General features: G+C 27.0%; 1 protein-coding gene across 1 annotated transcript; it reads left to right on the top strand.

Moving 5' to 3' along the window:
• Nucleotides 1–9896: 9896 nt before the first annotated feature.
• LOC139225422 (cathepsin K-like) lies at nucleotides 9897–14885 on the top strand. The gene is made up of 6 exons (XM_070856264.1): nucleotides 9897–9909; nucleotides 13719–13903; nucleotides 13945–14154; nucleotides 14208–14396; nucleotides 14446–14738; nucleotides 14786–14885. The coding sequence occupies exons 1-6, from the start codon at nucleotides 9897–9899 to the stop codon at nucleotides 14883–14885; spliced, it is 990 nt and encodes a 329-aa protein (XP_070712365.1).
• The last annotated feature ends 5108 nt before the right edge of the window (nucleotides 14886–19993 follow it).

Here is a 19993-nt window from a genome sequence, read left to right as displayed (position 1 = left end):
TGACTCGCTTACGCACTATTTTTCATATTTCAAATATAAAAGCATCATAAACTAAATAAGTCCAAGTGTTCCAACTTTTTTCCAAGTCTTATTTACATGAAAATTTAATAAAAAAGAAATAAATTATTATTTGTTGTGTCTACGACTTGACTTGGCACGACGGGCTGTTTAAGGAAACAAATTTGAAAACCATTTCATTTCCTCTAAGTCATCCTAAACGAAGCTTTCATGCCACTATCAATACTCGGCAATTTGAGAAGTGAGAACTTAGTATGGAGTTTTATTAAGCAGCACCACCACCCTACCTCTCTAAATGTAACAAGATCATGTTGTCATAGATACGTTGGCGCCAAATCTTAAATTTATTGTCTTTTTGACATTCAAATTCAGCAATGCTTGCACTAAAAAAATATATATTCCATTTTGTAATTCGTTCCTATATTTTTTGCCGTTGTACTATTAATTCAATTGCTTAATTTTCTTGCTTGAAAATTACGAACACAAAGATATTATTCTTGATAAGAAATTTTATTTAGATAAAAAAACACGGCTGATGTCTACGATATATTCATATATAGTCCATTCTATTGAAAAAAGCTATGCGTAATGTATATATATATATATATATGACTTTTACAACGAAAAAATTTTCAAGTGCCGAGTAACTCCACATTTTATTGCATGTATAGACGAGGTATTTATAGTTACTCATTTTTATCTGAGTTTTGCTATTATTTTGTGGAAATCGGAGTCAAACGCAGAATATTTTTATGTATATATTTTTTGAAGAAATTTTGCGTCTACTAAAGTATATTATGTCTTTTATTCTAGCTTCGCTAGAAAATCTGTAGTAGCTTCAAGATATGATAGCAATCAAGCCTTACTCCAAAACAAGATATATTTTTTTATTTAAAATATATTTTAGATATAGTTATTTATAATATTAAAATTTTTTATAACTCTTATTAAAAGGCTATAATCTCAAGGAAAATTTGAGAACCTCCTTTAATAATAAAAATAAAATTTTTTCTCATGTATACAAATTTATTTATAATATAATTTTTCTATTTAGCTTGCTGACAATACAAAAATATGGACAAAAAATTCTAAGACCTGAAAACTTTTTTGCTTGTATTTTATAATTATGTATATATACTCAGGAAGTTAAGAAATACTCTTTAAAGCGTTCCTTTAACCAATCGGACACTAGTATAGGGTTTCCCGATCAATATGAGATTTGTCCCGATCAATATGAGATTTGTCCCGATCAATGTGAGATTTGTCCCGATCAATGTGAGATTTGTCCCGATCAATGTGAGATTAATTTCCGGTTTATTAATAGTGCACGAGGTAAAATCTATTATTATTAAACTAATGATATATTAATGTTAATAAATTTTATTTTTATACACAATTATTAAAAGAGATATATTAAATGATCGTAAATATTTAGAATGGAGTTTAATAATAAAAATAACCAAAGCGAAAAGGATTCGTCAACCATCTCTAACAAAGATAGAGCCAAAATTATTTTTAAATCTCTAAAAGGAATGTCTGCCAAGGATATTTCTGAGTCCCTAACTATTAATTACAAGTTTGCCTGGAGAATAATTAACGTTTTTAATAAAACTGGCACATCTGAAATCAAAAAGCGGGGTGGAGATAGAAGATCGAAATTATCCACGGAACAAAAAGAAGATATGTTAACCTGGAATGTTAACAATTGCTTGCTAAAACTAAAGGATATTACACGAATGATACACGATAGCTATGGCATTGTTTGAAGTAAGAGCGCAGTCGATAGGATCATAAAAAGTTTCCATTACACCCTTAAAACTACATATCCAGTGCCCGAATAAAGAAACTGCGAATCAACCCTTGAATCCAGGTTCATGTTTTCCAAAGAATTCAGGAAACTAGAACTCGATACAAATGATACAAATTTAGTTTTTCTCGATAAGGTTGGCTTTTCAGTTGTCACAAGACCAAAAAGGGGCCGTGCAGCCTGAGGAACTTCTCAACTTCCACCTGTTTCGGCTGTGAAAAGCCTAAATATTTCAGTTGTCGCTGCAATGAACAAGTACGGCATGATTTTCCATAAAGTTCACGATAAAGCAGTTAGTGGCGAGGATTTTAAAGACTGTTTAACAAAACTGAAAGAAGCGTGCATGTCAATGGATATAAATGACCCCGTTTTTATATTGGATAACGCCCGTATTCGCCATTATAAGGAGCTTAATGATATTATTGGGTCTCTCTTTAAAATGTTATTTTTACCGCCCTATTCACCCTTTCTAAACCTAATTAAAAATATATTTTCAGTTTGAAAAACCAGATCATCAGAGCAGAAGCTAAGGACGAAAAGGAGCTAAAAGAGCTAATTCCTGCAAAATTCAACTGCATCACTAGTACTCACTGCAATAGCTTCTATCGAAAGATGCTAAAATATATCCAAAAGGATAAAAACCGTGATATTATAAACCAGTGATTTTTTTATCTTAAAAATATATTATTATTTGTTTTAAATTAATTTATTATAACTCTACTTAAGCGTCAAATATCTATAAAATCACAATGATTGGGGCAAATCTCAGTTTGATCGGGAAAAAGCTCACATTGATCGGGACAAATCTCAGTTTGATCGGGACAAATCTCACATTGATCGGGACAAATCTCAGTTTGATGGGGAAACCCTATATTATCAAAATTTGAGAGATATGCGAACATATGGCTTAGTGTTATTGGCTGTAACCCGCTAAACTCTTTGTCACGGATTTAATCCCAGGTGCAGCTGACTAAAAAACGGTCTTTCGTATCCATTAATTAGAAGTTAGAAGGAACACTGTAGTAACTGCATTTTTTTATACAAAGTTATAGTTTATGCTGATAGAGGATGGAAGTCTTATTTATGTGTGAAATCGAGTTCTGATGCAATATGAGTAAATTCCTGTCATTCCGATGGAGCTAACTTCCAAGGATACTTATTTAAAATAAAACTACTCTTCCGCAGAATAATAAGCTAAGCGAATTATTATGATTCATTTTGTTGTAGTGATTACTACGCTAAATGGAGCGAGTCTGACAAACATGAACATTGCATTCAAAAAATCAGCATGAATTTTTACCTTTTAAATAAATAAGATTACTTGGACAGATATCTTAATGATATAGGCTAATGCTCGCCGAAATTTTTATCGCGAGTTCGAATCCCAGTACCGTCGGTTATTTCAGATATTTCCTATCCCAAAATCAATTTCTTGATAGAAACACTATAGTTTTGCACTATTAAAAAAATTATAGATAATGCTGGTAGCCGGATGACACATAATGGGAAGATGGAATAGACAACTTATGCAACAGGGAGTAAACTCCTTCCTCGGTTGGTGTCATTCCGATCGAGCTAGCTTCTAAGGATGATTATTTAAAATAAAACTACTCTTCTGCATAATAATTAGCTAAGCTCTTGTATATGCGAATTACGATGAATAACTATGCTGCATTGATTACTGCGTTTAAAGCAGCAAGTCTGACAAACATAAACATCATATTTAAAAATGAAGCACGAATTTTTACTTACTAAAAAAAATTATATTTAACTATACGCGAATATTTTAAAAAGATATTTCTATGTGATATCAAACTGATGCAAAAACTTCTTAACACACAGATAGAAAAAAAATTTTCATACAAAAAAACGACCATTATTACTTTAAAAGAAAAATTAGCGTTTTAAAATGACGCTCTTATTACTATCATTGAATTAAGACGTACATAGAAATGCTATTGATTATGAAAATGTCGAATTCATCATTAATAATGTCTAATTTATTTAAATGCAGTTATAAAAATGGCGTCAATTTATAGGTTAGTGAAAATATAATTAGCGCTTGAATTTTAATAATTTAAGAAATAATAGTTTATTTGAAGGATGCCTAATATAAATCGCCTAAGTTCTACCTGGATGTATAAGTATATAATAAATCGATAAAATTAAAAATTTTCATAAAAATAATGGCTATTGTAAGATAATTTCTATAGTTGATTTTTAATAAAAAAAATCAATCTATGTTATATATGAAAAAGTAAACTTACTTTTTTTCTTTTACAAGTAATGATTTAATTACATCAATAGCTTCTAAAGAAATTGTTTTCAACTCATCTATATCATAGTCTACATTATTTTGAATAATATTGGTTTGCGTTCCTTCATCAGTATCAGCCAAATATGGTGAACACCCTGTTAAACTAAATGGCAAAAAAAAACAAATTTTATGTATATTTCAAAACATGAAATTACAGCAAATAAAGTAAAACGCCAAATGACCTACCATATAAAAATAAATTAAAACTTGAAAGATAATTCATTTAAAAAAATGTATGTATATACCACATATCGGGTTTCAGTTCCAATAATTTCATAACTTATGGCTTCTGGTGCCATAAATTCAATTGTACCTCCTAATTGTTTTATAGGTTCCTTATTGTCGATTTTGCATGACAACGAAAAAATCAATAAGTTTAAGAATTTCTTTTTCTGATCCACTAATACAATATTTTCGGGCTTTATAATAAAATATACTACAGTTATAGTTGACATCTATACTTTAAGATCAAGGTGAGCAATATTTTTACTGTGTAGATATTCGAGAGCACATAGAACTTGTTTAGCATACTTTCTGGAATCATTCTCGACAATTTCATCCAAACTTGCTATATAATCAAATAATTCTCCTCCATAAAGTCTAAATATGTGTAAAAAATATAAAGCATAATAATTTATATTTATAGAATAAATAAATAATATTTATAAAAATACGTCACTTGATTAATTTATATCAAACTATCTTAATCTAATCCATTAGATTTAAAAAGGGTATTAATAGATTTAGTAAAATCTATTAATCATCATTTTCTGTATAAAATAACAAAACTTTTTAAAAATATAAGCTAAAATATTTTTAATTTAATAAAAGATCACGTGGTTTGAATTACATTAATCATTAAATTAAATTAAACTAAATGTAACTTTAGTAGTAATAATAAATAAATGAAACTTGAATATATTACTAAAATATTTGAGATATATATCTGCCCCACTAGCCAAATATTTAATCATGAATATTTGTAGATGATAATTTACAGCCGCTATCGCTTCATAAGCGACCGCGTGACATAGCAAGCACCAGAATTTGTAACATTGATGAGTGAATACTTCATATCACTCAATGACAAATCAGTAAATCTACTATAGTGATTTTGTAATTGTAATAAAAAAAATTATAACTTATATTGGTGTTAGAAAGAGTATATTATACACAAACGTAAACATATAAAGTATAAAGTATAAAGACCTGTTTAGTTGACGCCCATTGTGGAAATAAATAGATTGCAGGTAAAAGTAATTACTGAACAAAAATATTATATTAATATAACTTCCATAATCCAAAAATTTATATCCTCTCATTTTTTCAAGTAGTTTGAGATTATTTAACTCTGATACAATGTCTAAGGAGTTTTATGGAGTAGGTCTTAATAACATTAGTAGTACCAGAAGTTTTGTCTTGTAAGGAATAAATGATTTGTTTTTAATATTAACAATTATATAAATAATTTTATGAACAAAAATAGAAGATTGATGGTCATGATAGGATGATGAAATTATTAGATAATGAAAAGATGATAAAATGATGAAAAGTGGAACTGAAATTAAAATTTTAAGTATACAATTATAGGGGGTAAGTTGCGTAAATCACTTAATCTATTTTATATTCAATTAATATAAAATAAATAAAAATTTCTATTAAAAACCTACTATTTAATTTGTTTATATCATAAAAAATTGTTAATTATGAAAAATTATTTATCTAGAAAATTTTATAACGATTCATATGTTAAATATTATCAATTAAAATTTACATGTACTAAAATATGAAATATATGTTAGAAATAATTACAACACAACTAAAATTAATAGACAGATAGATAGATAGATAATATAATATAATTTTGTGCTTATTATTATAAAATCATATAATATTAACTAGCCAAAATAATATACAAATACTTTTATATCACAAAATCTAATATTACCTTTCCATACTTATTGCATAGTGATATGGATATTCATAAAGCCCAAAAAATTTTATAATGTTATCATGTTGTAGTTGCTTTAAAATATTGGATTCATGTATAAATAATGCCTCCGCATCCTTTCTTTTCCTTTTTGTTATCGCTTTTTTTGATATTTTTAATGCATGCACTTCCCCACTGGCCAATTCTTTTGCATCATAAACAGTTGCATGTAAACCACTAGAGATAATTATGGATTATTTCAGATAATAATATACTTTCCAACTTTTGACGTATTTCATAAATTTGTTCTATAGTTTTTACTTTTATAAACATTAAAAATTAAATTTTTCAATAACTCTTGATTTTAAATTCTAACAGAGACAATACAAATACACACAAAGTACTAATAAACTATATCAATAACAATAAATGTCATAACAAAAGTATTAGTAGAATACCTTTACAATTTTCTTCAGATTATTAATATATAATTTCAGTTATATTTTATTTGGTAAATGTGACACAAATAATTCTTATAATCTACAAATACTTTGTTTGTTTATATTAAAATTATTATACAAAATATATAATATAAATATGTTATTAGAATCAATAATTACAATTAAATATTATCTTATATCATTTTAGAATATAAATAAAGTTACTTTTTTTGTATTATATTTATTGTATTTTTTAAAATTCGAAATAATATGATTTTATTTTTTTCGCGATTACTCGTTCTAAACCCCATTTAGTCCTTATTGTTTTAATCTTCTCTTAAATATAATCCTTAGTTTAATAATAAATTAAAATTTAATTTCTTTCCATTTGAATTTTTATATATTTTAACTCTAATATATTGTAATATCAATCATGTTTATTTTATATAATATCAATAAAATAGAAAAAAGAATATATTTTTATGATTTAAACGTGTTTTGAATGAATTTTTAGATTATAGTTTTAATATGATATTTAATTAATAATATTATTTATTTCAAATACTAAACGTATAATAATGAATAACTGTATTAAATACTTATTCCAATAGCAATAGCAATAACAGTACCAATACCAATACCAATAACAGCCAAAATTCATATTTCATAATTAAATGATACATATTCAGATTACATTTTAATTTAACAATATTAATTATAATTTTTATATAAAAAATAAAAAATTTTATAATAAATTAAAAGAATACTTATTTTTAGCGTAATAATTTACATAGATAATTTCGGAATCAATGAAGTATATAATCGTATATAATAAATTTTAATATTATTTTATAGATATAAAATAATAATATGAATTTTTTTATTAGAAATTTTTTTAAATGACACTTAATTTTACTATTTGTTAAGCTAAACATAGCTTTGTTAAGTGTGACCATATATAAATAATCGTTCAGTAGAAACAATATTTAAAAGTTATATAAAAGTTTTATATAGCTATAAATATTAAAAATATATTTAGACTGAATATTAACCTATTAAATTAAGTTACATGCGGCAGCGTTCGATTCTTACTTATTTAATCCCTTGCATTATTTATTCATGTTTCAATTAGGATTATTTGAAAAAACTAATATTATAAATTCAAATTACTGTGTGTTACAAGATTTCATACCTATGTAGCAAAATGTCTGATCGCATCATCTTATTTTATCTTATCTTAGCATGTTAACATCTTATCTTATGTTAGATTAAGTCGAACTTTAATTTTTTATTTATACAGAAACAAGGATTTCAAAAATTTCACTATATTCTTACTTTAATTATAGTTATAAGTATATAAAACATTTTCCGGAAGCGCTCGTTTTATTTATATCGTTACACGGACATTTGTTTCGTATGATGTCGTCTTCACTCGGTGAATTATCAGTATTCTTCGCTGTATTTTTTAAAATTCTTGATTGTTAGAATAAACATATAATAGTTCATTTTATATTTAAAATTTATCTTGATAATGAATAATTTCATTTATATTCGAATATGATCAAGACTTCCAAACTCGTTTAGTTAATAAACGCGAACATTAGTCGATTATTTATAATTAGAGGCTTCTTGATTTACTATTTTATCAATTTTATATTAAAAAAATATAATAAAATGGCACTGGTGGCGGAGTGTGAACCCTGCGTAATCCGTATAAGTCTTACTAATCCCTTATATGCGTAAAAAAAGGAATATAAATATATCATTATAGAATGTGTTCTAGTGAAAATTGTTTTAAAATGTTATTCATGGCAGATAAATCATCACTTGCAAATAATTCACGCCACATGAATTCATCGAGATGGCTTGCTAGAGTGGACGTTTGAACGCCAGCCATTCTTTTGAATTTTTTTTTACAGTTCTTCCAATAACACTCCACATGATTGGTGTTAACTCCAGTTATGGGATCTTTGAAATTTTAGGAGTGATTTACTGTTGAATGCTCATAGGAAGGGTCCACTGGTATTTGTCGAATTTTATTATAGAAAGGCCATTGATCAGAATAAATGATACTTCCAGGTTTTACTGACCTCTCTACATAATATAATAATGTATCCTCGGTTCTATCTTCTACTAAAACCAGGAAACCCCTTTTTGCATTGACGTCATAGCCACCAAAAACCCATCTTTGCTTGGGCCATCTACCAACGTTATTCTTTGCTTTAGCGATTAATGACTCGTCTATTTGAACAATATGACCCGTTCCACCAATTTTGTAATCATTTTGGATCAATGTTCTGGAGCATACATCTCTGAAATATTGGTACCATCTAATAATAGTTTTTTTGTCCAAAGAAAACTCTTCAATGGCCTTAAAAATTGGCCTTTCTGTACTCCGTGAATAGAAAACTTTAATGAACTCTTGAAAAGTTAATTTTGATCTCTCAAGAAAAGTACCTTTCTTCAGTGAAAATTTTTTATTTTTATGTTTAGGACATCTGTATATTTTGGAATTTCGATATTTTATAATGCTCATTTGCAATACCACAACTAGTACATAATGGTGGGTTTAACCTTATAATATTATTTTTCTGCAAAAATTCAATGCTAGCTTTTTCTGATGATGTTATATACGAAATGTATTCAAAACTCATTTTTATGGCGATTAAAAGCTGCGTAATCTTTTAATCCCCATAATCCGGGTCCACACTCCGCAACCAGTGCCAATAAAATTAATGGTTATTTTTAATATTTTTTTAAAATTATGGCACTATTAACTAAAATGATTTTAATGAGTATTATTAGTTGCAGGTTGGTGATATTTAGTTTAATTTTGTATATAATTGTATGTTCCGAAGCAAAAAAATTTAAATATCGCATTTATATGATACATTACTTATTATAAAACTATTTAATTATTGAGCACTAATGAAAAATCCTTGACCACACTACTAAATTTTATTATGCGCAAAAGAAAAGTAATATAATTATTATACAGTATAAACTTCAGCTGTCAGTCACAATTTATTTATCAAGTTTACTTTAGCAATTAATCTCTGCACTTTTCGTGCCCCGTTTTTAACGAATATTATGAAAAAAATAGGGCAGTGCAAGCTTTACATTTTAAAATATAAAGTTTTAAACTAATTTTACTATTTTATTTCAGCGAAAAATTTTGTTTGTGTTTTCTTCTGAGAATTGTTCATAAACTAACAATTCTGCTTCATGTGGACAACTGAATCACTCACGAATTTGGATTTATGAACTAATAGTTCACGTTAATATGTAATTAAAGTCATGGTTTAAGAAGTCTCGATTGCATTCAGTAAGAATTAATAAACACAGGCTAATATATGTCAGAATAATTCGTTCTAATGTCGCACCATGTCGGATGGAAGTTTGAAACATGGAAACCTCTCTATTCTCGTCGACTTCTCAGAAAATCCTTTTTTTATGAGTGTACGAAGCTCTCCAAACGTGGAATTTTCTCTTACAAATATGGCTATAATCAATTTGCACTTTTATCAAGTGCCAGCTTATTTGATTATTTTCACTATTTTTTCTAACTATCGAGTCAAGAATATAATCTCTCAAGTATATGTCTCACATAGACTTTTACAGTCACATGCTCTTCTGGTAGACTCTAATCTACATTATTTGGTGAAGATTAAGCTCACTTTACATTTTGCTGTTCAATGAATACATAATTTTTCCGGATTTCGTTTATTGATTATCGCGATTAAAAAATAATTCTTATATCTTATTTGATAAAGAAGATGGTCTCTACTAGTTTATCTGTATGATATATAGTGTTTTTCGTTAAATATTGTCGCTTTTGCATTAGATTTCTCGATCGTCTCAATATATATCGTCTTTGTTTCGTTCATTATCATAAGTTTAAAAAATACTAATTTTTTTTATCTTATGTCAAATCTGCCAACAAAAGAATGCGGTTGAAAGCCAAGTAGGGGCATATAGATACAAAGTACAGAATGAAAAATTATTTTATTTTAGTTACGAGGTTAAACCTTTGGCGCAGCTTATTGGGCTGTGAAGTTCAAATTGGTCAGACTTGCTTCATTAAATGCTGTAGGCACCGCATCAAAGTTTTTCGATCATATTCCAACCACACACGAGCTCCGACTTATTATTCTTTGTTATTCTGTGGTAGTGTGAAATTTAACCCACTAAAAATAAACATCCGTGCTTTGGGGAGACCACCACCCCTACCCTATCCATCTATTGGACGTTGGCTCTATGGGAATCACCTCAACAGAGGCAGGAATTTACTATCGTATCCTAGTGCATCAGCATTCGATTTCACCCTCCCTCTGCTAGCACTTACTATAATTTTTTTTATAGAAACATGCAATTATCATAGTGTTCCTACTAACCGGACTAAGATAGACGAAAGATAGACGAAAGATATTTGGCAGCACAGGATGGCGTGTAAGCAAACCTTGCAGTCAGCGAGCACTGGACTATACTACTAAGCTAACTATTAATAGATATTTTGAACGGAAATACACTATATTCAATATATACATAAGATTTAGGATAATTACCTCAACGAATGAGATATTTGCTTTAAAAGCATAATTCATAATTTGTCTATAGAAATATGCAATCACCGTTATAATTAATAGCCACTTTGAATAAAAAAAAAGAAAGACTATAAATATTGGTCAATCACTAGATTCAAACTCATGATCCTTTAATTAATACGGTGACGAGCCTATATCGACAATCATTCACTAAATAAAGTAATCTACGTGTAAAACCTCCTAGAGAATCTATCTTGGGTAGTTTATGAAGAGAGTGGGTTTCTAATCAAACCTTCATTAATGTGAATATTTTGTAACAGAAGCAATCTAATTTTCTCACCGTTCCTGTTTAATTCTTAAGAGTAAATTGAAAATCTAAACGATACCAAGAACATTTAATTACCCATCAACAATCTTGTTCAAGTTTACTTGATTACAATTTTTATTTTTACAATAAAATTTTTGCTATATTAATATATAAACTATATTCATGACAGCATACTAGGTTTTAAAAAAAATCAAGCAAGATAATTGACTTAATCATGAATCATTAGACACAATATTTGTCTACTGACTAATCACTAATCTTGCATTAAAAAAATTCACCAGAATTTTGTTTTTATAAGCACTGGAAATATAAATCCCACAGAAACCTAAATTACTCTCCGTTAAATTATGTTTATACATACTATAATATAGATCAACGTAGACAAATTAAAACCTGAGTTCAATCTTTAAAAAGTTAATTCAAATTCACCCTTTAAGTAGTTTAAATTGTATTACAAAGAATTGAATTCAATGAGGCTGATTAGTATAACTTTTTTAATTATATTATTTGTTTTATTTACTTTTTTGTGTCACAAATAACTTAAAAATATTTTAAATATACACTGAAATTCATTTTAAACTTTAAAATATAGGAAATTCCGTTATTATTAAGAACTGTAAAATGATTTTAATATATTTTTGTATTAGTAATCACACTTCAAATTATATAATTAGTCACCATTTAAGAATTATATAACATGCAATTCAAAATATTCACAAAATACGTTGTGGCAATTACTAAATACGAAGTAGGCTAAACAATTTTAATATATATCATATGTAACTATGATATATATAATTTCAGTCAAAAACATACTAAAATTAATACATATTCACGCTACATTGTCTCAAACAATTTAAAAAGTATGCCGACCCATTAAAAATACCTAAAACGGAAGATGATTGTAATACACATTCGAATAAACTTTGAATTTTTAAAATATTAACATTATTTTCTTGATAGTAAATTTGAAATGATAGCTCTAGGATTATTTCTAATTCTCCATTATATTAATTCCAACCTTATGTATAACATATCAAACAAATTATAATTTAAAAAATTATAAAATAAAATAATTAAGGAATCTTTAATATAAAGTAGAAAAAGCGTATTGCATTATTCTGATCATCTTGATCGTATATAAGCAGAAACAGTGAATAGTTTATGCACAAATAAATTAATGTTTTTTAATTTATATATATACAAACTCATATTTTTTTAATATAGTGATTATAAATTTATTTTTTCTAATTTACAGATTATAAATTAATGGAGTCAATAAACAACTTGTTATTTTATAAAATTATATCAAGTGGCACTTTGTGAATTACATTGATCAGATTTATGTGAACATCAATGAAGAGATAAATATCCTAATCGTTTCACTTTAAGAATTAAAATAATATATAAATCATAATCTTTTTTTACGTTAAAATATTTAGGTAAACACCTAATGAACTTATTAGAATGTATAATTTTAATAATAATAATAAATACTCTATTCTGAATTAGATTCAATTTATTAAACTCTATATATATGATATTTATTAAATTAATATGGTTCATATCAGATTACACATTATTCTATTAACAAATCTAAAAATCCGATTAATAGGATTTGTAGTTATTTAATATAAAACCTAAATTGCTTGATTAATCTTGTTGTTCTATGTTGGTATAAAAGTTACCATAACAACAATATAGTAAAAATTAATAATTTCCTACAAAACAGTATGCTTATATGTTATACTATTTTATATATAATAAATATATAAAATAGTCTATAGTAAAACCATTAACAATAAAAAATTAATAAGCAGTGAGTTAAATCTAAAATAAATCATAGGATAAGTCATAAGTCGGATTACCTAAATCCATGGGAATTAATTGAATAAGGTCCATAAGTTATATATTTTTAGTAATATTTTTATGATATAATTTGATTATTGTTTCTATTACTAATTTGATTATAATATAATATAATTTTACACTTGATATATAAACTAAATGTAAAAAAAATGAAAAAATGGATTAATTATTTAATCGTCCAATTATGTAATTATGCACAAATTTTGCTAATTTAGCTGAATTTTGGAAATCTAAATGATTAAATATAATTTGTTAAAAAAGGAAATTACTTAAAAATTGGATATTAGATTCCATAGGAACAAATATAATAACAAGAGTCAACCAACTTTATATAGGATTACGCAATATATAAAAGCATTTATAACAAGGTAATACTATAAAACTGGTAATTTGATCCTGTAATAGCAATGCTCGTCACTATAATAAATGTTTCACTATTATATATTTTCTGTTATTCCAATATAGTAGAGAATATTGTTATTTACAAAGATGATTCATGGACTAACCATAAAATAAAATATGGTTTACAGTTTGAAGAAAGTGAAGACCCTCTACGTAAACAAATATACGAAAACAATCTACGATATATCGATGAAATAAATGCAGCAAACCTTTCCTATAAACTAGAAATGAATCATCTAGGTCATTTGGTATATATCATAAAATAGAACTATTATAATAATATATTTAGTCAATTGATGAATTACACCATGGTTTAAATAAAGAAGCTCTTCGTAGCTACTATAATAAGATTGGTGTTCAAACGGATGATAAATATCACATACACTTAACTAACTCCCAAAATTACTTTTATCAAGATGAAATTGATTGGAGAAAAATTGGAGCCGTAACACCCGTCAAAAATCAAGGACACTGTGGATCATGTTGGGCATTTAGTGCAGTAAGTCTTTTTTATATTTTATTAATATAAAAAACACGTAAATATTCTTTTAGACCGGAGCTGTAGAATCAGCATTAAAAATTAAGTATAGAAAACTAATATCATTAAGTGAACAACAATTGGTTGATTGCGATCATGAAATAGTTGATAATGGGTGTGAGGGAGGATTACCAGTTCTTGCGTTTGAGTATATTCGTGAAAATGGCATTGTTACAGAGGATCAATACAAATATAACGGATATGTTAGTTCTACATTACTTTTTTATATATAAAATTTATATATTTAAATAGGATAACTACTGTCAACTATCTAAAATTAATCATGATAAATTAAACTATACTAAAATTAAAGGATATACTGTTATTGCATCAGATGAAAGTGCACTCACAGAAGCATTACATGATATTGGACCAATATCAGTAGCTATTGATGTTGCTGATAAATCATTTCAATTCTACAAGAAGGGTGTCTACCAAAGTAAATACTGTAAATCTGATATTGGGAGCTTAAACCATGCAGTTCTTGCTGTTGGCTTCGGTTATGATGAAAAATCAAAGAAACCTTATTATATCGTTAAAAACAGGTTATAAATTTAATATTTAGTTTTTTTTGTTTATCACTAATTTTTAGTTGGGGAGAACAATGGGGAGAAGAAGGTTACATTCGAATGATACGAGATGCTGGAAACCAATGCGGAATTGCTAGTTTTGCTTCATATCCTAATGTTTAATGAATATTTTATTATATATTCTTATCTATGGTTATATTTGATCATAATTATTTAATTTTACTTTCTTTTCATTCAATAGACCACTAGTTACAAAATGACTACATATTTATTCTGTTTTGAAAATTTGTTATTTTCTTTTGCATGCAGTGTATTTACGCTAATTTTATTTTTATTTACTTATTAGAAACTTACGTCATTTAGAGTAATGAAATTCCCTTTTTTCTGAATAGCTTTCGTGTATTATTTAGAATACATACTGTATTTGCTAATTTTTTGAGCCACCTTGTAGAATTTCCACATGTTAATTCCATTATGCGCCGAAATTATCAACACAGCCGCAAAAACTTCTGGTGTATGCATCCACCAAAGTATGTCATAACACTACCAGAAATCAGTCGCTAATACCATTAGTAGACTAATTGTAATATTTTCCAATTATTATAACTCCTGCCGAATGAAATCATCATAGTATAATTCTTGTGAGGTTTTTAATTCAGTTCATTTAGGGAATATTGTTTAAAGTAACTCTGTAATTTATAGAGGATAATAGAGTTAATTTCTTCCTCTCAAAAATATGAATTTCGTGAGCAACATGTCTGCGCACACTCAGAATTTATCTCAAAATTCTACCACCCTACAGCCCAGTGATAATAATATTTTTTCGATTTCTAGTATAAAACTTTTAAGATTTTGTCCTAGTTATTTTTTTTTATTGTAGAAGAATTTATTGTACTTAGCTTAGCATATAAACATATTTTGGTAACAGAAACAAGTGTGTAGGTGAAAAGGATAACTTTAAACTATTTCAAAAATCCTATGTTTGGTCAGTTTAATGCAATGTGGTTTTTTTTCATGATATGGGTCTCTTCAAAATGTATTCTATGAAGAGAATGGTCGTAAAAAAAATTAAAAGTCTATTCTGTTGGTGTTTTTCATTCAAGTATTGTCAATATCTTTTTCAATATCAACGTGAAAAAAATTGAAAAAGAATTATTTTAAAGAAATGATTAAATAAATTATAATATTACATAATTTCTTCTATGCTTACTGATCTGTCTAAATACACCAACGTATTTCTATCTTAACCTTCAGAATCTTCTAATGTTGTTTCATTGAACTTTTCTTCAATACAAATCTTTATTTTATACTCATTTTGGCACACCTGACTGTTTACAATGTTTATCTTCCACTTATTAAAACATTTTTAATTTGGATTTAAAAGTTGGCAATAGGGGATCTATTGCCAATGTAAAATGAATCTAGCTTTTTCGAATGACAAACTTTACAATTATCTATCACTGAAATTGAGTTGATAATTTCATTTGTAAGACAAATCTGTTTCATTTCATGTGGACAATTTGAAATTTGGTTGTTTAAAATGAATTATTAAATAGCTTGAAGTAGAGTATTTGGCATGTATTTATTTATGCAATAACAGTTCTGTTTCTATATCTAACACGAGATAAACAATTGGCTCTTTATAATAAGGGTCTTACTACTTCTTTAAATCATACATCATCAACAAAGATAAATGACTAAAGTGGGCATTATTTTTCACATTCCTATATGTTTGTGCATGAGTATAGCGGACCTAGTGTTCTAGGAGTGTTTCATTCATTACGAACGAGATTAATTTAACAGTGTAATAAAGTCTCCTAATACCTATAAACACAGGACCTATAAAGTCAACCCTTAGAATTTAAATCGTTGCTGATCAACAAAAAGAGATACCAATTTTTATCTACACATTAATAAATTGCCTCTTTATCTTCAGCAGAAAGTTTTGTTATTGTTCTTCCTACTTTAACTGCATCAATGTTGTTTCTCGTTTTCAAATAACATTTTAAAATATTAGAGGCAGTAGTTCTAGGCATACTCGGTATTTCAATTATAACTTTGCAGTCTTTTGATAAGTCATTTATCAACATGTGTACATATACGCCTTCGGATATGAGGAATAACAGTCTATTTGTTTTTAGTAATGTTATTTTCTAGTTTTGTTGCGCTCTATAAGGCTACATTATACGTTCATAATTTGGTAAATTTGACATAAGGTATAAAAAATTAACTTTTATAAGCCTGTGAAGATAATGAATGCTTAAGTGATGATATTGAATGAAAAACACTATAAGCATATCTCTTAGTACTATTTATTTGTCTACAAAGTCGTCGTATTAATTTAAGATTAATCTTTATCCCAGTAAACACTAATTACTAATTCTGACTAGAAAATTATTCATGAAATTTGACACCTTTTTCCCCAGAATAAAAACGTGCAGCTTATTTGTCAGGAGTTTATAAATAAAAGTCTTGTTAATTCACCTAAAAAGTTTTGCCAATAGTCATCCTAAGAAATGTTCAGATCTTGCTCTTCATGAAACTTAACAATCTGACTAGTAGACATATGTGGAAATTCGTTTGTAATAGACAGATTTTAAAACAACTTGAATTCAATTTAAACTGTTAAAGATGAAAATATATTGCTAATTCTACGATAATATAAAAAATTTTAATTTATGCAATGTATATGGTTAATTTTATCTTCAGAGTTGGAAATTTTTCATTCTCTTAGAAAGAATTTTTTTGATTCGAGCCACGTGAGAATAGCACTTTGTAATTTTTCCTAAACTTTCTGAAGATTTTACATTAATTTTTGCAAATTAAAATCAACAAAGCATTTTGTATGTGCTGTTTTTGTTAAAGAAAATAATGTACCATAATTTTTAGTTTTCATGCTTTTATTTACGATTATTTTTTCCTTTTAATTTTTGAATCATTTTGACTAGTGAAAGTTTATGTACAATCATTCCCATTAATTTGAAAAAGTACTTCAAATTAGACAAAAAGGTGAAATATATTATTTTTAGGGAAAATTAAATTGTAATAATTCACCCTTCTACGCTATTATCGTTATTATTATTATCATTGTTATTATTATCATTATTATTATAAAAGAATTGATTTTAGTAAATAAGAGTTTATGAATTCAGTGTAATTGATGTGACCAATGATTTCGAAATTTTTTATTTTTATTACAGATATATTTTAGATTTTTTGTTGCTTTAATTTACTTGAATTAAGAAATTAAAAATTACTAAATTTCATCTGCTATGGTATTGAACTAATAATTATGAGAATATATTAGCACATGTTTTTGCTATTTATGTAGGTAAAAGGGCTTTAACTAACTTTTATTTACTAGGTAAATATCTTGCTTCAAGTTATCTCTAATAAATTGAGCTTCAAATAATCTAGCAATACTATTACCTGTCGTTTAGAACTTTAACTTCATAATAAGGTAATAAAAGCATGTGTTCATTCATCATAGTCATACGTAGTTTGAGATTAAAATAGTGGTCCACTTCAACTCGCATTGTTTGGTATGCACCTTTAATTGATTCATTTTATGATTATACCATGTTTTAAAAGGGGTTTAAGCTTTATATGATTAATATGATAAATAAATGTATGATGACATCAAGCGACGCTTATACATAATTGTCCAATAATACGCCATTTGTTTTTATGAGATGTACTTTTGATTCATGGTAATAATACAAGCCAGATAAGTTCGTAATCACTCTAATATGCTTTTTGTATTCACTTGTCGCTATATTTCTAAAAACTTTTCTCGGTACATATATATTTTTTTTGAAAGGGGCAGGTGATTCATCGATATAGTGTAGGTGTCGCTATCATAAAAGTGTTGACTTTAAATCTAACCGAGTTACCCTGTTTTAATTGTATATTTCTGTTCTAAAATTGACTGTGTTGGTATTAATAGGAAGCTTTAGGAATTTTTGAAGTTGAGTGTCTAAAATCCTGTGTGATAAATTAATTATTTTTCAAGTTAGAGTGATTCTCGTAGAGTCCAAGTTTCTAGTGCATAATGTACAAGTAATACCCAAGTCAGAATAAGGATGCTTAGTTTGTGAATTCCCAAATTTTTGTAAAATAATAAGTCTGAGCTTGCTATAGCGGAGTCTATTTGACAAATATATACTCTAAGACATAAGCTGGATTAAAGATTTCGGCATTCTTAGAGCTAGTGACCTACCTCAAACACCTATTAAAAATTATTTATTTTTTCAGAATAGCATATCATTCTTTATATAAATATTTTTAAAGCTCGCAAAATAAAAAATCATTTATTTTGTTCAATGCCAAAATTTCTGCTAAAATAATATCGGATCAATTCGTGAGCATGCGCCACGTTGTTTATATGCGTTAGTTTTATTTCTTTTTTCCATTATTTTTGGTAATTTGACATAATACTTGCTTTTTAGCTTGATATAAATTATTATTAGTATAATAATTTATATATTTTGAATTTAGTACGATTTCTGCGCGTCATTCTAATGATTCATGATTACGATGCAGGTGGTAGATTTTATTGTTTGATAAATGACAAAAAATGGTTTTTTTTATGATCAATAGAATAGAAATCGGTTTAGGGAGTATAAAAATGTTTTAAATAGAGTTAGGTCCCTTATTAAATGAAATGAAATGGAGCCTTTCACAATGTGCAGAAATATTTACATTAATCGCGCTACAATGTTTTTAGAAATTTTTATGAGCGTACATCATACATTTTCTTACAAATGTACAAAGCAATTTATGAGATAACTTGATTAGTAATACTGTATTAAGGAAAAGTGCAAAACATGTTTTCTTCAAAGAACATCCACCTTTTTCCCATTAATCGATATTAAAGATTGATCTAACTGCAACCTAGCCCTTAGAATGTCAATAAAAATATATAATTAGTGCAATAGTTTGAATATTAAAGATCTCTATATACCTCTTGGTCTTTCAATGAACACACTAGTTAGCCGGTTTAAACATTTAAGGAGCATTTGTTGCAAATAGTTTGAAGACAGAAAAAATGGGTAGAGAGGAGAAAGTAATAGAAATAGATATACTCCTTAAAAAAGAAAAATTAAAGTATCACCGTAGAAGATATTTAAAGGGCTTAATTTGGAAAGCTAATCTTAGAGCAACAAACTATCTAGAAGATAGGTTGGGTGAAAATTATGAAAAAATATCAAGATTGATTGAAATCTCCAGGTTACTAAAACAACATAAATTAGGTGATGATACAACAGGTA

The sequence above is a fragment of the Pempheris klunzingeri genome, unplaced genomic scaffold (assembly GCF_042242105.1).
Source record: "Pempheris klunzingeri isolate RE-2024b unplaced genomic scaffold, fPemKlu1.hap1 Scaffold_197, whole genome shotgun sequence".
Classification (NCBI taxonomy): Eukaryota; Metazoa; Chordata; class Actinopteri; order Acropomatiformes; family Pempheridae; genus Pempheris; species Pempheris klunzingeri.
The sequence above is the reverse complement of the archived record's forward strand: the minus strand, read 5'-3'. Positions and strand labels throughout refer to the sequence as shown.

Bases quoted from the DNA above. Each gene is read 5' to 3' on its own strand.
- LOC139225422 (XM_070856264.1), top strand. The intron at 14,155-14,207 runs GTAAGTCTTTTT...ATATTCTTTTAG, and splicing joins CATGTTGGGCATTTAGTGCA to ACCGGAGCTGTAGAATCAGC. The intron at 14,739-14,785 runs GTTATAAATTTA...ACTAATTTTTAG, and splicing joins TATTATATCGTTAAAAACAG to TTGGGGAGAACAATGGGGAG.